The 16,847-nt window shown below is 49.1% G+C and overlaps 1 protein-coding gene across 1 annotated transcript in view; it reads left to right on the forward strand.

Annotated features, from left to right (window-relative positions):
* LOC107117662 (guanine nucleotide exchange factor DBS-like) overlaps positions 1 to 15,595 on the forward strand; it is a gene marked incomplete at both ends in the record, with an annotated part of 237,080 nt that extends 221,485 nt beyond the window's left edge. The window contains 4 exons of the mRNA XM_015419819.1: positions 2,980 to 3,105; positions 4,698 to 4,919; positions 13,249 to 13,341; positions 15,517 to 15,595. Of these exons, the coding sequence (XP_015275305.1) occupies positions 2,980 to 3,105; positions 4,698 to 4,919; positions 13,249 to 13,341; positions 15,517 to 15,595 (520 nt within the window). The remainder of the gene's footprint in view (positions 1 to 2,979; positions 3,106 to 4,697; positions 4,920 to 13,248; positions 13,342 to 15,516) is intronic.
* Positions 15,596 to 16,847: the final 1,252 nt, after the last annotated feature.

The following is a 16,847-nucleotide window of genomic DNA, read 5'->3' on the forward strand; positions in this document are numbered from 1 at the left end:
AAATGATTGCATCTTTAATTTTGTTGTACTATGTACAATGACAATAAAGTTGTTTATTATTATTATTATTATTATTATTATTATTATTATTATTATTATTATTATTATTATTATTATTATTATTATTATTATTATTATTATTATTATTATTTTGTCTTCAGACCAGACTCTTACCCTTCTTGTTGTAGTAGACAATTCAATTGAACCACATTTAAAGAGGTTCTACCATTATCTCATCTAACTTGACCCCATGTTTAAAGCTCTTGATTGTAGGCAGGGATCTTGCCTTCCATTCCTACACAAACCAACCTCTGACTCAACCCCTGACTGTGTAATCACGTCACGTGCTTAAGCTAATTAAGGAGATGCTATCCTAGGGTAGTTATCCTTTAGAAAGGGCCTTCCATGCTGGCTGTTACAATGTTTGGTACGAACATCAGTTGCGTGTTCTTTCCACAGGCATTTCTGTAATTAAGTGTGGTTGTGGTGTTGTTTATTAACAAATTTGTACTGCAGAAGCCAATAGAAAAGTTGAACAAACATGGATCTGTTGAGCCAGTAGGATTTCATCCCCCCCCCCCATGGGGGCAGCTTTCAGGGCCCTCAATCCACAACTGGCGAGCAGGGGGAGCTCCACCACCGAAGAGCCCCATCACGCCCGACATGCCCGGTGCAATGACATCACCCAAAGGTGACATCATTGCACTGGACACGTCGTGTGGTGGACACTCTAGCATTTGGGTAAAAACTCTATGGTAACCAACATAATAGCTCAGACTAGCCCGATCTTGTTAGAACTTGGAAGCTAAGCAGGGCTGGCCATGGTTACTACCTGGTTGGGAGACTCCTATGGAAGACTGGGGTTGCTATGCCGAGGAAACCACCTCTGATCGTCTCTTGGTTTAAAAATCCCATGGTCCTGGGGTCACCATGAGTTGGCTGAGACTTAATGGTGCACAGTTATTATTGTTCCTGCTGTTTTGCAGAGGTGATATTACTTAGACATCTGCAAAGATTCCTTCTTCAGGAGGAGTGGGAGGCTCTGGGGATCATTGCTCAAGTCTTTTTTTACCATTACAGTTACTTTAGTTTTTGCACTCTAATAAAATCCATAATTATGGACATCTGAAGGTGCCAAATGATTGGACCCACTAGCCCAGTATTTGCCTACTGTGATTGGCTCTTCAGGGCCTCAGCCTGGGCTGTAGCCCAGTGGTAGAGCATCTGCTTGGCATGCAGAAGATCCCAGGTTCAATCCCCAGCACCTCCATTTAAAAGGATGAGGCAGTAGGTGATGTGAAAGACCTCTGCCTGAGATCCAGGAGAGCTGCTGCCAGTCTGAGTAGACAATACTGATCTTGATAGACGGGTGTCCTGATTCAGTATTACACAGCTTCAAGGTTTCAGCTGTTAATTGATATCCTTTAACTGGTGCTACCAAGGATTGGATGTAGAGCCTTCAATGTGCAAAAACATGTGCTCTGTCATTGGGCCAAAGCTTCTCTTAAGCATACATCAGGGCAGGGGTCATTTCGTAGAAAAAGAGGTGCAGGAGCTCATTAGCATAACTCATTTGCATATGCCACACCCCCTGACCTCACTGGAAGTGTGTCAGAAGGCAACACCCACCGCTCAGGCTCCACTGGACTGTTTTGGATTGCTAGCTATTGTGGGGGGGGGGGGGGAATGGGAAGATTTGCCTCGCAGAAGAGATTGGATTTATTCCCCGCCCTTCACTTGGAGTCTCAGAGCGGCTTACAAACTCCTTTCCCTTCCCCTCCCCACAACAGACACCCCGTGAGGTGGGTGGGGCTGAGAGAACTCTGACACAAACTGCTCTTTTTCAAGGACAGCTGTGCCAGAGCTTGTGACTGACCCAAGGTCACATCAGCAGGTGCAAGTGGAGGAGTGGGGAATCAAACCCGGCTCTCCCAGATTAGAGTCCGCACTCTTAACCACTACACCAAACTAGCTCTCTACACCAAACTGGCTCCTCCTCGCAGAGGAGGGAGAGCCTGTACCTAGATAAGACTTGGTCGTAAAGGTGCCACTGGACTGTTTTGGGCTGGGGGGTGGGCGGGCTCTGCAGCTTACCTGGCTGCTTCTTGCTCTGACTGAGGGCTGCTGGGAGCAGGGGGTGGGGCTTGTTGCGTGTGCCCACCCCCTGGGCTCTTTACTGCTGGAGCTCTGCTCCTGCAGGAAATGACCCCTGCATCAGGGGGAAAATACATATTAAACTAGAAGCCATAAACAAGAGCCAAACAGGCTCAATGTATTAAAAAGTCATCGTTTTCGAAAGCAAAACAAATGAAAAGCCACCAAATGAATCACTCAGTTCCTGCCTCAGGTATTGCCAGTCAACAGATCTGATAATGAGAGGGTTAAGATCACACATGGCCATCATCATCCAACTTGTCAGTTAACACCACAAGTTGTTTAAGAAATAAATTGACTTCTTCAGGATGGTTCTGTCTTCTCTTTAAAAGGACGTCCCACCCTCACATATGTGCACACTGTGGAAAGTTAACCTACCTCACAGGTTTTTGAGAAGATAAAATGGAGGACAGTAGAATGATGTAGGTTGAATGATGTCGATTGAAGGTCAAAGAAGACGGGGATGGCAAAGGATGAGATGGTTAGACAGTGTTGTCGATGCAACGAACATGTAATTAAGCAAACTCCGGAGCAGTATGGAAGACAGGAGGGCCTGGCGTGATGTGGTCCATGGGGTCGCGAAGAGTCAGACTCAGACTGTGCGACTGAACAACAACAAAGAATGATGTAAGCCACTTTGGGGATGAAAGGGGGGGTATAAATTAAGTAAATACATTAATCACCACTTGGTCAACAGTTGCCTGCATGAACCTCGAGGAGGGTTTCTTTTGCCACAGACGAATGGTGAAGGAGGATTTCAGGATGGAAAACGTCTGAGAAGTCTTCTCACGCATAGCTTTTTTTTTGGTATCAATTCACCAACAGGAAATGTTGAAGTGCAGCAAGAATTCAGAAGGCACAGCAGAGCTGGAAGAAGCGCTTGCCACGGTGCTTGACATTATCAAATCAGCTAATGACTCGATGCACCAGATAGCAATTACGGGCTACGAGGTACGCATTTAAGCAAGTCTCGTACAAACCAGTGTTGTCTTCAAAGCTTATTAGGGATTCCTCGATTACAAGCTAATCAGCAGCAGTGGGCAAGTTCCCAGAAAGACAGTTTTTTCAATAGTGCCACCCTTCGCCAAGCACATATTGGAGTACTGCTTTCTCTGTTCATGTAGGAAGGCGGTGAAGCTTGGGTGTTTCCCAATGTGAACCAAAGATACAGGGTGATTTCCCACAAGCGCTGCTCCGCGCTCACTCCTCCCTTTTGCCCCGATGGTACGTGTCAATTTCACAGAAGCTGCTGCGCGGCCGCCTTTTGCCCCGCAGCTTCGTGCGAGTTTCCCCATGTCTACCCAATCCTCAAAAAACAGGATTGAGTCTACTCAGTCCTCAAAAAACAGGATTGAGTAGACGTGGGGGAAATACACGAAGTTGCGGGGCAAAATGCAGTCGCGCAGCAGCTTGTGTGAAATTGACACGTACCATCGGGGCAAAAGGGAGGAGTGAGCGCGGAGCAGCGCTTGTGGGAAATCACCCACAATCTAGAACACACTGTCTAATTCTTTAATAGGTGGGAAAGTTCCTCTGAATGTAGGAAGGCTGAGAAATAAGGTTCACATCAAGAGACTTAGGGGTGCAGGAGGAGGTGGGTAGGGTTCATGGAATTTTTAAAAATCCCTTTCCCCCCTCAGAATTGCTTCCCCTTCCCACTTTCACACCAAGGCAAACGGAATAGCATGCCCTTCATATCCCTCAGGGCAACTCAGTCTGGTTTGTGAGGTACACAAACATCCCTCTGGGCCCGAGGAAAATGACGTGATTCGTTATAACATACAGAAGATGCTTATTTTAGGTCGAAAAACAAGCATCGATTTAATCCATAAGGATGCCCAACTTTTCTGTCAGAACATCCCCTCTTCTTTGCATTCTTCAGCTCCGGCAGTTAATCTTAGAAGCTCCACAGGCGGCCTCACCCCTGTGACACTTTCCCCTCAGCCCAGCTGACGTAATTCTCTCACAAGCCCATGACTCATTCACCCACTCTCAGTAGCTGGAATGTTTGCATAGATTCCATGACATCACATCAGCACCGCCACTGGGGTGGTGGTGGAAGGTCATAGACACTGACGCCTTGCTTTTAAACGATTCACAGGGTGTCCAATAATCAGTCCCCTAGTGTTAAGATGACTGATTTCCCTCCTCAGGCGATAAGGCCATTGATATTTTTGAAAAAACCAAACTATATCCCTGTCATTTCTTAATCCTATCTTGTGAACGACTGACCCAGTTTATTATACATCTGAATAGATAGATATTCTGCGTTTTTGGCGATAGACCAAGTGCTTCAGGCACTTGGGCAGTGCCAGATTAGCTGAACATTCCCCTGACGCCTGATGAAGCAACTAGGAAATGACTGTGATCAAAGGTACAGCTCTTAAAACAGCTAGAAAAGGGCTTAGCAAAGACTCCCAAAGACAAACACTGGGGCAAAGAATCACACCTAAGATCGGCGACATGAAGCGGAATGGTGATTTGAGGCAATGAGACCTAGAACCTCACTTCCTTCCGCTTTCCTCTCCTCTCCCTGTCTCTAGGGTGACGTACACGAGCTCGGGAAGTTGCTCCTGCAGGGCTCGTTCAATGTTTGGACGGATCACAAAAAGGGCCACAACAAGGTCAAAGATTTGGCCAGGTTCAAGCCGATGCAGAGGCACCTCTTCCTCTACGCAAAAATCCTGCTCTTCTGCAAGAAGCGAGAAGAAAATACGGACGGGCACGAGAAGTCTCCCTCGTACAGCTTTAAAAATTCCTTAAAGGTAAGCGGCTTGTTACAGGGAGTTTCCTCGGCTTTGCATGCAGAAGGTCCCTTGTTCAACACGCGAAGCTGCCTTATACTGAATCAGACGTTTGGTCCGTCAAGGTCTGTATTGTCTACTCGGACTGGCAGCAGCTCTCCAGGGTCTCAAGCAGAGGTCTTTCTCGTCACTTACTGCCTGGTCTTTTTAACCAGAGATGCCAGGGATTGAACCTGGGACCCTCTGCATGCAAAGCAGAGGCTCTACCACTGAGCCATGGCCCCTCCCCACAAGGATCTCATTTATTTACATATGTCATACAGGGCTATTTTGGGGCAGGAACGCACAGGAATGGAGTTCTGGCTGGCTCCTGAGTTGGCCACGCCCAACACGAACTCATTAGCATAATAGGCCACACCCAACAGCAGAAACTCATTAGGATTGGCTACATTAGGGGTGTGTGGCCTAACATGCAAAGAAGTTCCTGCTACAAAAAAAGCCCAGGGTTTTGACAACAAAGTAAACAGAATAAGAAGCAAAAGGTGGGTGTGTGGCTGATTCAATCTGCTGGGAGATATGCCGGACATAAACCAGTGTAGTATCGAATTGACCACTAGAGGGAGCAAAACGCATGAGGAATAGGCCCACCCCCCAAAGAGACAGGAACTTTCAAGTGAGGAAAAAGAGAATGCAGAAAAGCGCAGAGAGATCTACAGACTAGCCAATTTTAAACCACTGCCATTGCAAACTGGAATCAATTTACACTTGTTTCCTCCGTGCAGCGAGTTGCACTTAAAAACAGGTTGTCTTTCTTGGTGCCTAATAGGACAGGGACTCTGCCTCCCTCCTGTCTCCCCAGAGGAAGAATGTAGGGCACCAATAACCCTGCCTTTGTTAACTTTCTTTTGTCAGGCCCCAGGAGTCTGTCTGGCAAAGCTCTAGCACTAGACTCATTCGTGCCAATCAAGGCGGCAGAGATCACAGCACTGTGTCTTTAAACTGCGATACTCTGGTTATCTGCGGTGGCTCAAGTGGTTAAGATGCTGAACTGCAGGCTGTGGAAGGTCAGTAGTTCAGCAGTTCGAGACCCGAGTGTGCCGCATGATGGAGTGAGCTCCCGTCTCTAGTTCCAGCTCCTGCTAACCTAGCAGTTCGAAAGCAAGAAATTGCAAGCAGATAAATAGGTACCACTCTGGTGGGAAGGTAACAGCGTTCCGTGCGCCTTGGCGTCTAGTCATGCCGGCCACATGACCACAGAAACGTCTTCGGAGAGCAATGGCTCTTCGGCTTTGAAACGGAGATGAGCACAGCAACCCTAGAGTCAGACTCGACTGGCTTTCGAGCAAGGGAACCTTTACCTTTACTTTTTACTCTGGTTAAACTGCGATACAGCTAGGGAGGATTCATTTGGAGGATTATATAAATGCTGAATCAAGCAGAAGATGAGGAAATTACTTTGACTTTCTGACTCTGGGAAGATGGAACTCCTGTTGCGTCCAGCGTGATGGTGTCTCTCCCCACCACAGCCCCTACTGCAAGGGCAGTATACTCCAAATAAGCTCTGGAGAAGAATTGCATTGATGGATTCAAATGCTCCTTCTGGACTTGGGGAGGAGCTCGAAATCCAGACGTAAATAGTCTGCTTTATTTGCATCCGGATAGGATGTTAACAGGAGCTGCGGTGGCTCAAGTGGTTAAGACGCTGAACTGCAGGCTGTGGAAGGTCAGTAGTTCAGCAGTTCGAGACCCCAGGGTGCCGCATGACGGAGTGAGCTCCCGTCTCTGGTTCCAGCTCCTGCCAACCTAGCAGTTCGAAAGCAAGAAACTGCAAGTAGATAAATAGGTACCACTTCGGTGGGAAGGGAACAGCGTTCTGTGTGCCTTCGTGTTTAGTCATGCCGGCCACATGACCACGGAAAGGTCTTCGGACAGCGCTGGCTCTTCGGCTTTGAAACGGAGATGAGCACCGCAACCCTAGAGTCGGACTCAACTGGCTTTCGAGCAAGGGGAACCTTTACCTTTACCTTTTTAGGATGTTAACAAAGGAGAGCCAGTGTGGTGTAGAGAGCCAGCGTGAGGGTGTGGTGATTAAGAGCGGCGGACTCCAGTGTGGAGAACTGGATTTGATTCCCCGCTGCTCCTCCACATGAAGCTCGCTGGGTGACCTTGGGTCAGTCCACTTTCCAAAGCAGCCATTCTCTCCAGGGGAACTGTCACCGATCTGTTGGCAACTGAGCTCTTAAACTGCACCGATCACCTCCACGTCTGGACCGGGCCGTCTTACTCACAGTCGATTCCATAGGTTTTTTTTTAAAACAGGTCCAGTTCTTCAGCCGCATAATTCTATTTTTAATAGGGCTGCAAACCTCCAGAATTGCAACTAATCTCCAGGCTACAGAGGGCAGTCCCCCTGGGGGGAAACGGCAACGTCAGGGCGGAGTCTATAGCGGTACACCCTGCTGAAGCCTAGGGTTGCCAACCTCCAGGTGGTAGCTGGAGATCTCCTGGAATTCCAACTGATCCCCTGGCAACAAAGATCCGTTCCTCTCCTTTGGAGGGTGGGCTGGCTCTATGGCATTATACCCTGCTGAGGTGCCTCCCTTCCCCAAACACTGCCCCCCCCCCAGGCCCGACCTTCAAAATCTCCAAGAATTTCCCAGCCAACAGCCGGCAACTCCAATGTTCCCGCAAAGCTGTGGAGTCTTGTGAGCAAAAATTCTACTTTGTGAGCTGCTGGCATTAAAGTTGTGAGTGAGCGATTCGGCTGCTGCATCAATCAGTTTGCTCTGGAGCCATCCTTCTTGAGCTGAGACAAAAATGTGTGAGCTGGAGGCTAAAAAACTGTGAGCTAGCTCACACTGACTCAGCTTAGGGGGAACACTGCCGCCAACCTGATTTTGAAGGGTCGTTTTGGTGTTGTGTTCCCTGGTTTGAGGGTGGCGTGTGGAAGAGAGGTTGGGCCACACGCCAGAGAAAATGTATCTCAGGAACTGAGGACCGGAGCCTCGCTTCTGCCGGTCTGGTGTTCGTGGCCTCACGTCATCCTTCCTTGGGTAACTCCTCTAGCAATAGGGGAGTGTTTGGTTTTTAAATCGTTTCTCAGCCACGGCAGAAGGATTTCCAGATTCACAAAGCGGTCCGACTTGTTGCACGGAGACCCCGAGGCGTGAGATAAGCAGCGCGGTGTCATTTTCGTGGGAATGTTCAGGCCTTCTCAGGACGAGAAGGCGGGAGAGGCTGCGGGCGCTGTTTGGAGGTGGCATTTAGAAAACATTTTTTTTAAAAAAAGGGTTCTCTCTGCGTTTGTGTGTTGCCTGTTTCTCCAAGCCCTGCTCAAACACATCCCTGCCCATTTTAATCTAGGGAAATATTTGCCCGACAACAGGGGGGGGGGCATAGCTTCGCAGCGGAACCACCAGCTGTGGTTCACATGATGAGTTGCTTAGGGGATTCCAGCCGCTACCACTGAACTGGGGAGCCCCCCTCCCTGGGGTTACCAACTCTAGGCTGGAAAATTCCTGGAGACTTGGGAGTGGAGACTGGGCAGGGCAGGGTTTGAGGACAGCAGGGACCTCAGTGAGGTAAAATGCCACAGAGTCCACCCTCCATGGCAGCGGACTTCTCCAGGGGGACGGATCTATGTTGTCTGGAGATCAGCCGTAATTCTGGAAGATCTCCAGGTCCCACCTGGAGATTGGCAACCCCTACCCCTTTCCACCTTCTGGGCAGGAAAACGCCTGGAGACTTTGGGGGTGGAGCTCTGGGGAGGGCGGGGTTTGGGGTTTGGGATCCCAACTCACCTCCAGCCAGTAAAGATCAGTTTCCCCCGGAGAAAATGGCTGCTTTGAAGGGTGGACTCTGCGGCATCATTACCCTGCTATGGTCCCTTCCCTCCCATTATTAAAGTATTATTTATTAATTTCGGCTTGTATTCCGCCCTCCCTGCAAGTGGGCTCAGAGCGTGTGATGACAGTAGGGGGGTTAAAGCATTTCGCAAGAAGAGTTAAGACGTTTCATAATAAATATTTCGTCATAAATAGTTAAAACAGATTAAAACAGAGCTGTAAACTAAAACAGATGGGATGGCAGTGTGGTATAGTAAACTGGAGCTGTAGACCAGACCAATGGCTCCCTCTAATCTGTGGAGTCTTGTGAGCAAAAATTCTACTTTGTGAGCTACTGGCATTAGGAGGAGGAGGAGATTGGATTTCACTCGGATTTCACTCGGAGCGGCTTACAAACTCCTTTCCCTTCCCCTCCCCACAACAGACACCCTGTGAGGCAGGTGGGGCTGAGAGAGCTCTGACAGAAACTGTTCTTTTTCAGGAACAGCTCTGACAGAACTATGGCTTGCCCAAGGTCATCCAGCAGCTGCAAGTGGAAGAGTGGGGAATCAAACCCAGCTCTCCCAGATTAGAGTCCGCACACTTAACCACTACACCAAACTACACGACACCAAACCACTACACCAAAGTTGTGAATGAGCTATTTGGCTACCGCCTACATTAGTTTGCTCTGGAGCCATCCTTCCTGAGCTAAGACAAAAATGAGTGAGCCGGAGGCTAAAAACAGTGAGCTAGCTCACACTAACTCAGCTTAGAGGGAACACTGCTTGGGAGGCCTTCACCTAATGGGCCGTTTGAAGGTGGAAGGTATCACCTTCCTCTCCCAGGCGCCACCCCCAAATCTCCAGGTATTTCCCAACCCAGAGTTGGAAACTCCACTGCGCAGTGACTGGAATCCTACTGTATGGCCCACTCACAATGAGGCCTCAAGTTCAGTTCCGAGCATCTCCAGTGAAAAGAGTCTCAGAACACGGTCTCAGATGCTTCATACATCGCATCTTTTAGGAATTTATGGCTACAGCCAGGGCTATTTTTGGGCAGGAACGCACAGGAACAGAGTTCCGGCTGGCTCCCAAGTTGGCCACACCCAGCAGAAACTCATTAGCATAATAGGCCACACCCAACAGCAGAAACTCATTCGGATTGGCTACAATTAGGGGTGTGTGGCCTAACATGCAAAAAGCCCTGGGGTTTGACAACAAACAAGGTAAAGAGAATAAGAAGCAAAAGGTGGGTGTGGCTGGATGACCACACTTCTGGTAACATGGGGTGTGGCCTAATATGCAAATGAGCTGTGCTGTCAGGGGTGTGGCCTAATATGCAAATGAGTTCCTGCTGTGGGTATGTCCTGTTATGCTAATGAGTCCCTGCTGGGCTTTTTCTACAAAAAAAGCCCTGGCTACAGCTATGTGGCTGCCCTGACAAAGCAAGCCCCACGTGTGTTGTCCAGGAATCTGGGATCGGCTAGCAAGACTCCAGTGTGGTCTGTGAAGCAGCTCTGAGACCCCAGAGAGCTTTTGCCAGTTGGAAATGGACCGATCCCGACACACAACAGTTCTCCTTCAAAAGAAGGCATCTTCTTATATCTTCAATATACAAGCAAAGTCTTCTTGGCATCGTCGTGGTATCCAGCGCAGTCCTGCGGGGCGGGCAAGTTCTATTGGGAAACATCTCTTGGAGACCAGTTGTAAAAGCGGGAGGTCTCCAGGCCCCACCTGGAGACTGGCAACCCTACTTCTGGGTAGGGTTGCCAACCTCCACTTGGGGCCTGGAGGTCTCCTGGAATTGCAACTCACCTCCAGCCAATAAAGACCAGTCCCCCTGCTTCTGTCGGCCATCCCATCATATGTCATCCGATCAGGGGTCATTTCGTAGAAAGAGAGGTGCACGAGCTCATTAGCATAACTCATTAGCATAACTTATTTGCATACGCCACATCCCCTGACATCATCGGAAGTGTGTCAGGAGGCAACACCCACCGCTCAGGCTCCACTGGACTGTTTTGGATTGCTAGCTATTGGGGTGGGGGGACATGCAGATCTGTCCTCGCGGAGGAGGGAGAGCTTGTACCTGAATAAAGCTTGATCTTAAAGGTGCCACTGGACTGTTTTGGCCCCGGGGGGGCGGGGGGGGAGCTCTGCAAATGACCTGGCTGCTTCTTGCCCTGACTGAGGGCTGCTGGGAGCAGGGGGTGGGGCTTGTTGCATGTGCCCGCCCCCTGGGCTCTTTACTGCCGGAGCTCCGCTCCTGTGCGCTCCTGCAGGAAATGACCCCTGCATCCGATCATATATCGTCTGCGGGATCTACTAGAGTTCCACTCGGCGTGCAAGACAGAGCTGTTCCACCGGACCTTTGGGTTGAGGCGGCGGATGCCCCTCCTCTCTCATGGCCAATCTCCCATCAGTAGCCTGGGGTGCCCACTGTTGCACCTTAGTTAACCTGACTGACATCTGATCTGATCTGTTTACATGGTATTTATGATTCTGTTCTGTTTTTAAAATGTTATTTTAAAGTGTTTTAACTGTGTTATAGGGGCTGCGGTGGCTCAGAGGTTAAGATGCTGAGCTGCCAACCGGAAGGTCTGTCGTTTGGCAGTTCGAGACCCAGGTGCCGCATGACGGAGTGAGCTCCGGTCTCTGGCCCCAGCTCCTGCCAACCTAGCAGTTCAAAAGCAAGAAATTGCAAGTAGATAAATAGGTACCACTTCGGTGGGAAGGTAACAGCGTTCCATGCACCTCAGTGTTTAGTTATGCTGGCCACATGACCACAGAAATGTCTTCGGACAGCGCTGGCTCTTCGGCTTGGAAACGGAGATGAATACCGCCCCCTAGAATCCAATTAGACTGGCTTTCGAGCAGGGGAAACCTTTACCTTTACTAACTGTGTTATATTAAGTGGTGATGTAAATCGCCCTCAGGGAGGGCGGTATATAAATCAAATAAATAAATAAATCTTCTGCCTAAGGCTCTGTAGTCTAGGGTTGCCAACTCTGGGCTGGGAAATTCCTGGAGATTCGGGGGTGGAGCCTGCCGAGGGGGCTTTAGGGCAGGGAGGGTCCTCAGTGGGGTATAGAGGCATACAGCCCACCCTCCAAAGCTGCCATTTTCTCTGTTGTCTGGAGATGAGTGGTGATTCCCGGATATCTTCAGGTTCTACCTGCAAATTGGCAACCCTAACTATAGACACCTTTGACTGAGGAAATGAGGCTGATTTGTCTGTTTAAGAAATAAATGTGTGACTTAGTGAGTGAGACTTCTGATCTGTCACTCCGGAGGCAGAGATTTAGCTACGCTTTGGTCCGTTGAATGCACAGCCCGACACAGAGCAGAGAGTCGCCTCATGTATGTTTTTTTTGTGAAAAAGGATTTTTAACATGTGACATGACAGCTGTCGTTCAGAAAATGAGTGGGCATGTTGTGGAAATTATCATTTGACAGCAGTGGCCATCTGACAGGAATGTTGATTGTGAGAGGGAGGGTAGGAAGGGTTGCCTCAGTGCTTGGTTCTCGTGGCCCTTTCTTACACGCTCAGGGAAATGCTGGTTGCCACTTTGGGGTCAGGAAGCAATTTTTCTCCAGGCCAGTTGGGCTGGAGATCCTGGAGGTTTTTTGTCATCTTCTGGGTGTGGAACAGCGGTCACTGGGTGTGTGGAGGGGGAGGTATTTGTGAATTTCCTGCACTGTGCAGGGGGTTGGACTAGATGACCCTGAAGGTCCCTTCCAACTCTATGATTCTATGATTTCTTAAAGGTGGAGATCCTTGGTGAAATTTCCATCAGATTCCAGCTATTCCACGCTATTGTGTTGCCAATTTGCCATTCTTACTATTTCTAACATTCTATGGTCCCGGAATGCCATTGTGCATGCGTATGATGTTCAGCATCACACTGCATCATAGGCTTTATGTTCGGTAGTTGCTGCGTACAAAGCATGAAGACGTCTGTGTGTGCAGCAGCTGTCGCCCAGACACTCTTGATGCAGTGCAACTCAGGGCAAAGTACAAATGGGACTCTTATTTCCTGTCCCTCAGATTCTGTAACTTCTTTGCCGACTTTCCATTCTTATTTCCAGCTCTTACCTCCCTGCCTATTTCATACTCATACCTTCCCTATTTTCCTGCCAATAGGACACTATCTCCTCCTGTGCTTAGACGTTTTCCCCCTTTAAATTACCTTTTTTTATTTAACAGAACTTTTGCTTATTTAACAGAAACAGTACTGTTTGTTAACATTCCGTGGCGTCACAGCTTCTGAAGCTGTAATCAAGGGGTGTGGCATTCACAGGCAGGCAACCGATTGGTTAATTTATAAACTGGGATTAGGGCACTTGGTTCCCACGGGCAGCAGGGCAGGGCTACCATGCCAGCCGAAAAGTTGGCACTTTTTAATTTAAGAAATGAATCACTGTGTTTTGGTGATTTCATGTGCTTCGTTACACCGTCTCGAAATAATGGGTTGCACTGTGAGGGTAAAACGTCTTTGTTTCTTTTCTGTTTCCTTTAAACAGATGAGCACTGTCGGTATTACTGAAAACGTCAAAGGGGATAACAAGAAATTCGAGATCTGGTACAATGGCAGAGAAGAAGTCTATATTATTCAGGTGCTATGCTTTCGCCTTCATTTTCAGCTGCCTTAACTCTGGCGTCAGTTTTAATTTTATGAGTTTCATTAGTGTCACGGTGTGGGGGAATACAGGGGCAATGAAACTTCCCAGGGAAAGATCTCTTGGTCCCTGTTAAATAGTGGATTCCATGGATGAGCAGACCCCAAATCTAGTGATCAGCTCTACTTTATTAGTGATTTCAGCAGGTATAAGACTAAACTCCAGGGCCACAGCCCTGTTTAAATAGCATGCAGTTGCCACACGCAAACACACCCCACTCCCAACGATAGGCTATTTACATCACATTACTTCTTGACTGGTTACTTCCAGAGTCCTGGTGGGCTATTGTTCTTGGGCTTCAAGCTCAGCCCTTCTCTGGTAGAACAGTCCTGGGATGTCTCAGTCCTAATACATAACACCTCCTGAACAATTCTGCTTTATATAGTGTGCAGAATGGCAGAAGTGTGAGATCCTTCTCGACTATTGCAGGCGGGCCATTCCCGCAGGGTGGGAGTGACAGCAGAAAAAATCCAAACCACCAAGGGCGTGTGCTCGCGTGTCTCTTCTCCTTTATTCTTGCCTCACAACAATCCAGTGCAGTAGAAAGTGTTTCAGCATTTCAGAAACGAAGAAGATTTTATTCTAGATAAGCTTCCATAAATGGGAACCCACTTTGTTAGAGGTATAGGAGGCTGAGAGGCAACACTTGGCCCAAAGTCACCCAGTGAGAATCCTCGTTGAGTGATAGGACTCCCAGATTCCAGGTAGGGAGGAGCTGTGGCTCAGTGGTAGAGCGTCTGCTTGGCATGCAGAAGGTCGCCGGTTCAGTCCCCGGCAGGGGTCGTTTTATAGAAAAAGAGCTAGGGGAACTCATTAACATAACTCATTAGCATATGCCACACCCCCTGAGATCACCGGAAATGTGTCATAAGGCCACACACCCCGCCCCCAACGGTCCCGGCCGCCACCGGCCTTGCAGCTCCACTGCCGAGCCCCATGAGGGGCCCGGTGCTGGACCTGCAAGGCCGGCGGGAGTGCGAGGAAGCCCCGCAAAGGCCCTCCCTGGCCCCAGACAGGCAGGGGTGGGGAGAGGCAGGGAGGAAGCAACTTACCCTCCCTCTTCTCCTGCCTCCTCCTGGCTGAATGAGGGCCGGAAGCGGGGCGGCCAGAAGCAGGGGGCAGGGCTTCGTCATGTGCCCCACCCCCCGCACCTCACCCGGGGGACAGTCTGTGTAGACGATACTGATGACCTTGATGGACCAAGGGTCTGATTCAGTATAATAAGGCAGTTCCATGTGTACAGGCTGGAACTCCCCCTGAATTTCCAATTTGCCCTACTTGGGCAAATTAATTGAGAGGGCTTTATGGATGCCGGGCTTTATGGATGACACTTCCATGCTAGCTGGCTCTTCGGCTTGGAAACTGAGATGAGCACCACCCCCTAGAGTCGGATTCAACTAGCTTTCGAGCAAGGGAAACCTTTTTATAGATGGAACACTCTGTCTGGGGCAGTGATGCTCTGCATTCTTTGTGCTTGGGGGGGAACAGTGGGAGCAATGTTCCCTCTAAGATGTGGAATCCTGTGAGCAAAAATTCAACTTTGTGAGCTGCTGGCATTCAAGTTGTGAGCGAGCAATTTGGCTACTGCACGAATTCGTTTGCTCTGGAGCCCTCCTTCCTGAGCCAAGACAACAGTGTGTGAGCCGGAGGCTAAAAAGACTGTGAGCTGGCTCACACTAACTCAGCTTAGAGGGAACACTGAGTGGGAGGGTTTCTAGAGTTCTGGCCCTGCTGGTGGACCTCCTGACGACACCTGAGTTTTGGCCACTGTGTGACACAGAGTGTTGGACTGGATGGGCCATTGGCCTGATCCAGCATGGCTTCTCTTATGCTCTTATGGTGTTAAGGCTGAGGCAAGCCAATATGTCCCCCTATGGTTCTTTTCTCACTGGCCCCTCGCCTTGGAAGATAATTTTGTGGAAGCAGATCTTGGGGGGGGAAAGCAGGGGGGGAGACAGTGAGGCAGTTGGCCGCAGGGATTTGTAGAGTAATACCTGGAGCAAGCTTTAAAACAACACAGCTTAATCCACATAAGGACTAAAATATCTAAGGTGACTCCCTTTCCCTGGCTGTCTGCCTGATTTGCAATTTGCATTTGTTCTGTTTTTACAGGCTGCTTCTGTGGAGCTGAAAAACACCTGGGTCTCTGAAATTAGGAAAGTCCTGACGGGACAACTGGAAGCTTGCAGAGGTAATGCAGTATTAAAGGCAAAGGTTCCCTTGCTCGAAAGCCAGTCGAATCCGACTCCAGGGTTGCGGTGCTCATCTCCGTTTCAAGAGCCAGCGCTGGTCCGAAGACGTTTCCATGGCCATGTGGCCGGCATGACTAAACACCAAGGCGCACGGAATGCTGTTACCTTCCCACTGAAGTCGTACCTATTTATCTACTTGCAATTTCTTGCTTTCAAACTGCTAGATTGGCAGTAATACAGTATTAACTTGTGTTAAATTATAAGGCACAAGGCTGTGCTCAAGGGTACCTCAGGATAGCACTGTTGCTGTGTTGCAAGAAATACACAAATGACATCGTTACAGTATGAGGGAGTCTGCCTGTTGTGTCTCTGCATGGCTCATAATTGTGTAGTGGGTGGGTTATTTTGCCATGCCCTGCCCTGGATACAGGGTTGCCAGGTCCTACTTTTGATCCGGTGGGGGACTCCTGGGTCCTTCCCGGGATCTCCTGCTCTGTGTGTAAAGCCCCTGTGCAGTGATGATATCACCTGGGAGTGATGTCATTGCGTTGCCGATGTTGGGGGGGGATGATGCTCTAGCTTTTGGGCAAAACTCTATGGTTTGAGGTCAGTTTTACCATAGAGTTTTGCCCAAAACCTAGAGCGTCTCCCCCGACGTCAGTGATGTGATGATGTCATTTCTCAGTGATGTCATCACATCACAGGAGGGGCCATTTGAGGATGGATTCCGCCCCCCATCAGCCAGCTGGAAAGGGCCCTGCAAAAGTGGGGAACCCCCGCCTGGACTGGGGGTCCGGCAACCCAACCTGGATAGACCAGGGTAGCCTAGTCGCTTCAGTTTTCCAAAGGTAAACCGGGTTAGCCCTGGTTAGAACTTGTATGGGAGACCACCAAGGAAGCCCAGGGTCGGTATCCAGAGGCAAGCAATGGAAAACCATCTCTGAACGTCTCCTGCTTTGAAAACTCCATGGGGTTGCCATAAGTCAGCTCCAACTTGACAGCAAAAAAATTATTATACATTTTTGCTACAACTCTGTATTGGATGTGATTGGATCTGTCAAACGCTTCCAATGCAGAGAATGGTCTTAAAAGGGGATTAGACAGATTCATGGTCCATCAGCGGTTATGAGCCACGATGACTAAAAGGAACCTCCACAAGAAGAAGAGGAGGAGGAGGAGGAGATGGAGGTTGGATTTATACCCCGCCCTTCACTCGGAGTCTCAGAGCGGCTTACAATCTCCTTTCCCTTT

The sequence above is a fragment of the Gekko japonicus genome, unplaced genomic scaffold (genome assembly GCF_001447785.1).
Source record: "Gekko japonicus isolate JY-2015 unplaced genomic scaffold, Gekko_japonicus_V1.1 scaffold2594, whole genome shotgun sequence".
Lineage (NCBI taxonomy): Eukaryota > Metazoa > Chordata > Lepidosauria > Squamata > Gekkonidae > Gekko > Gekko japonicus.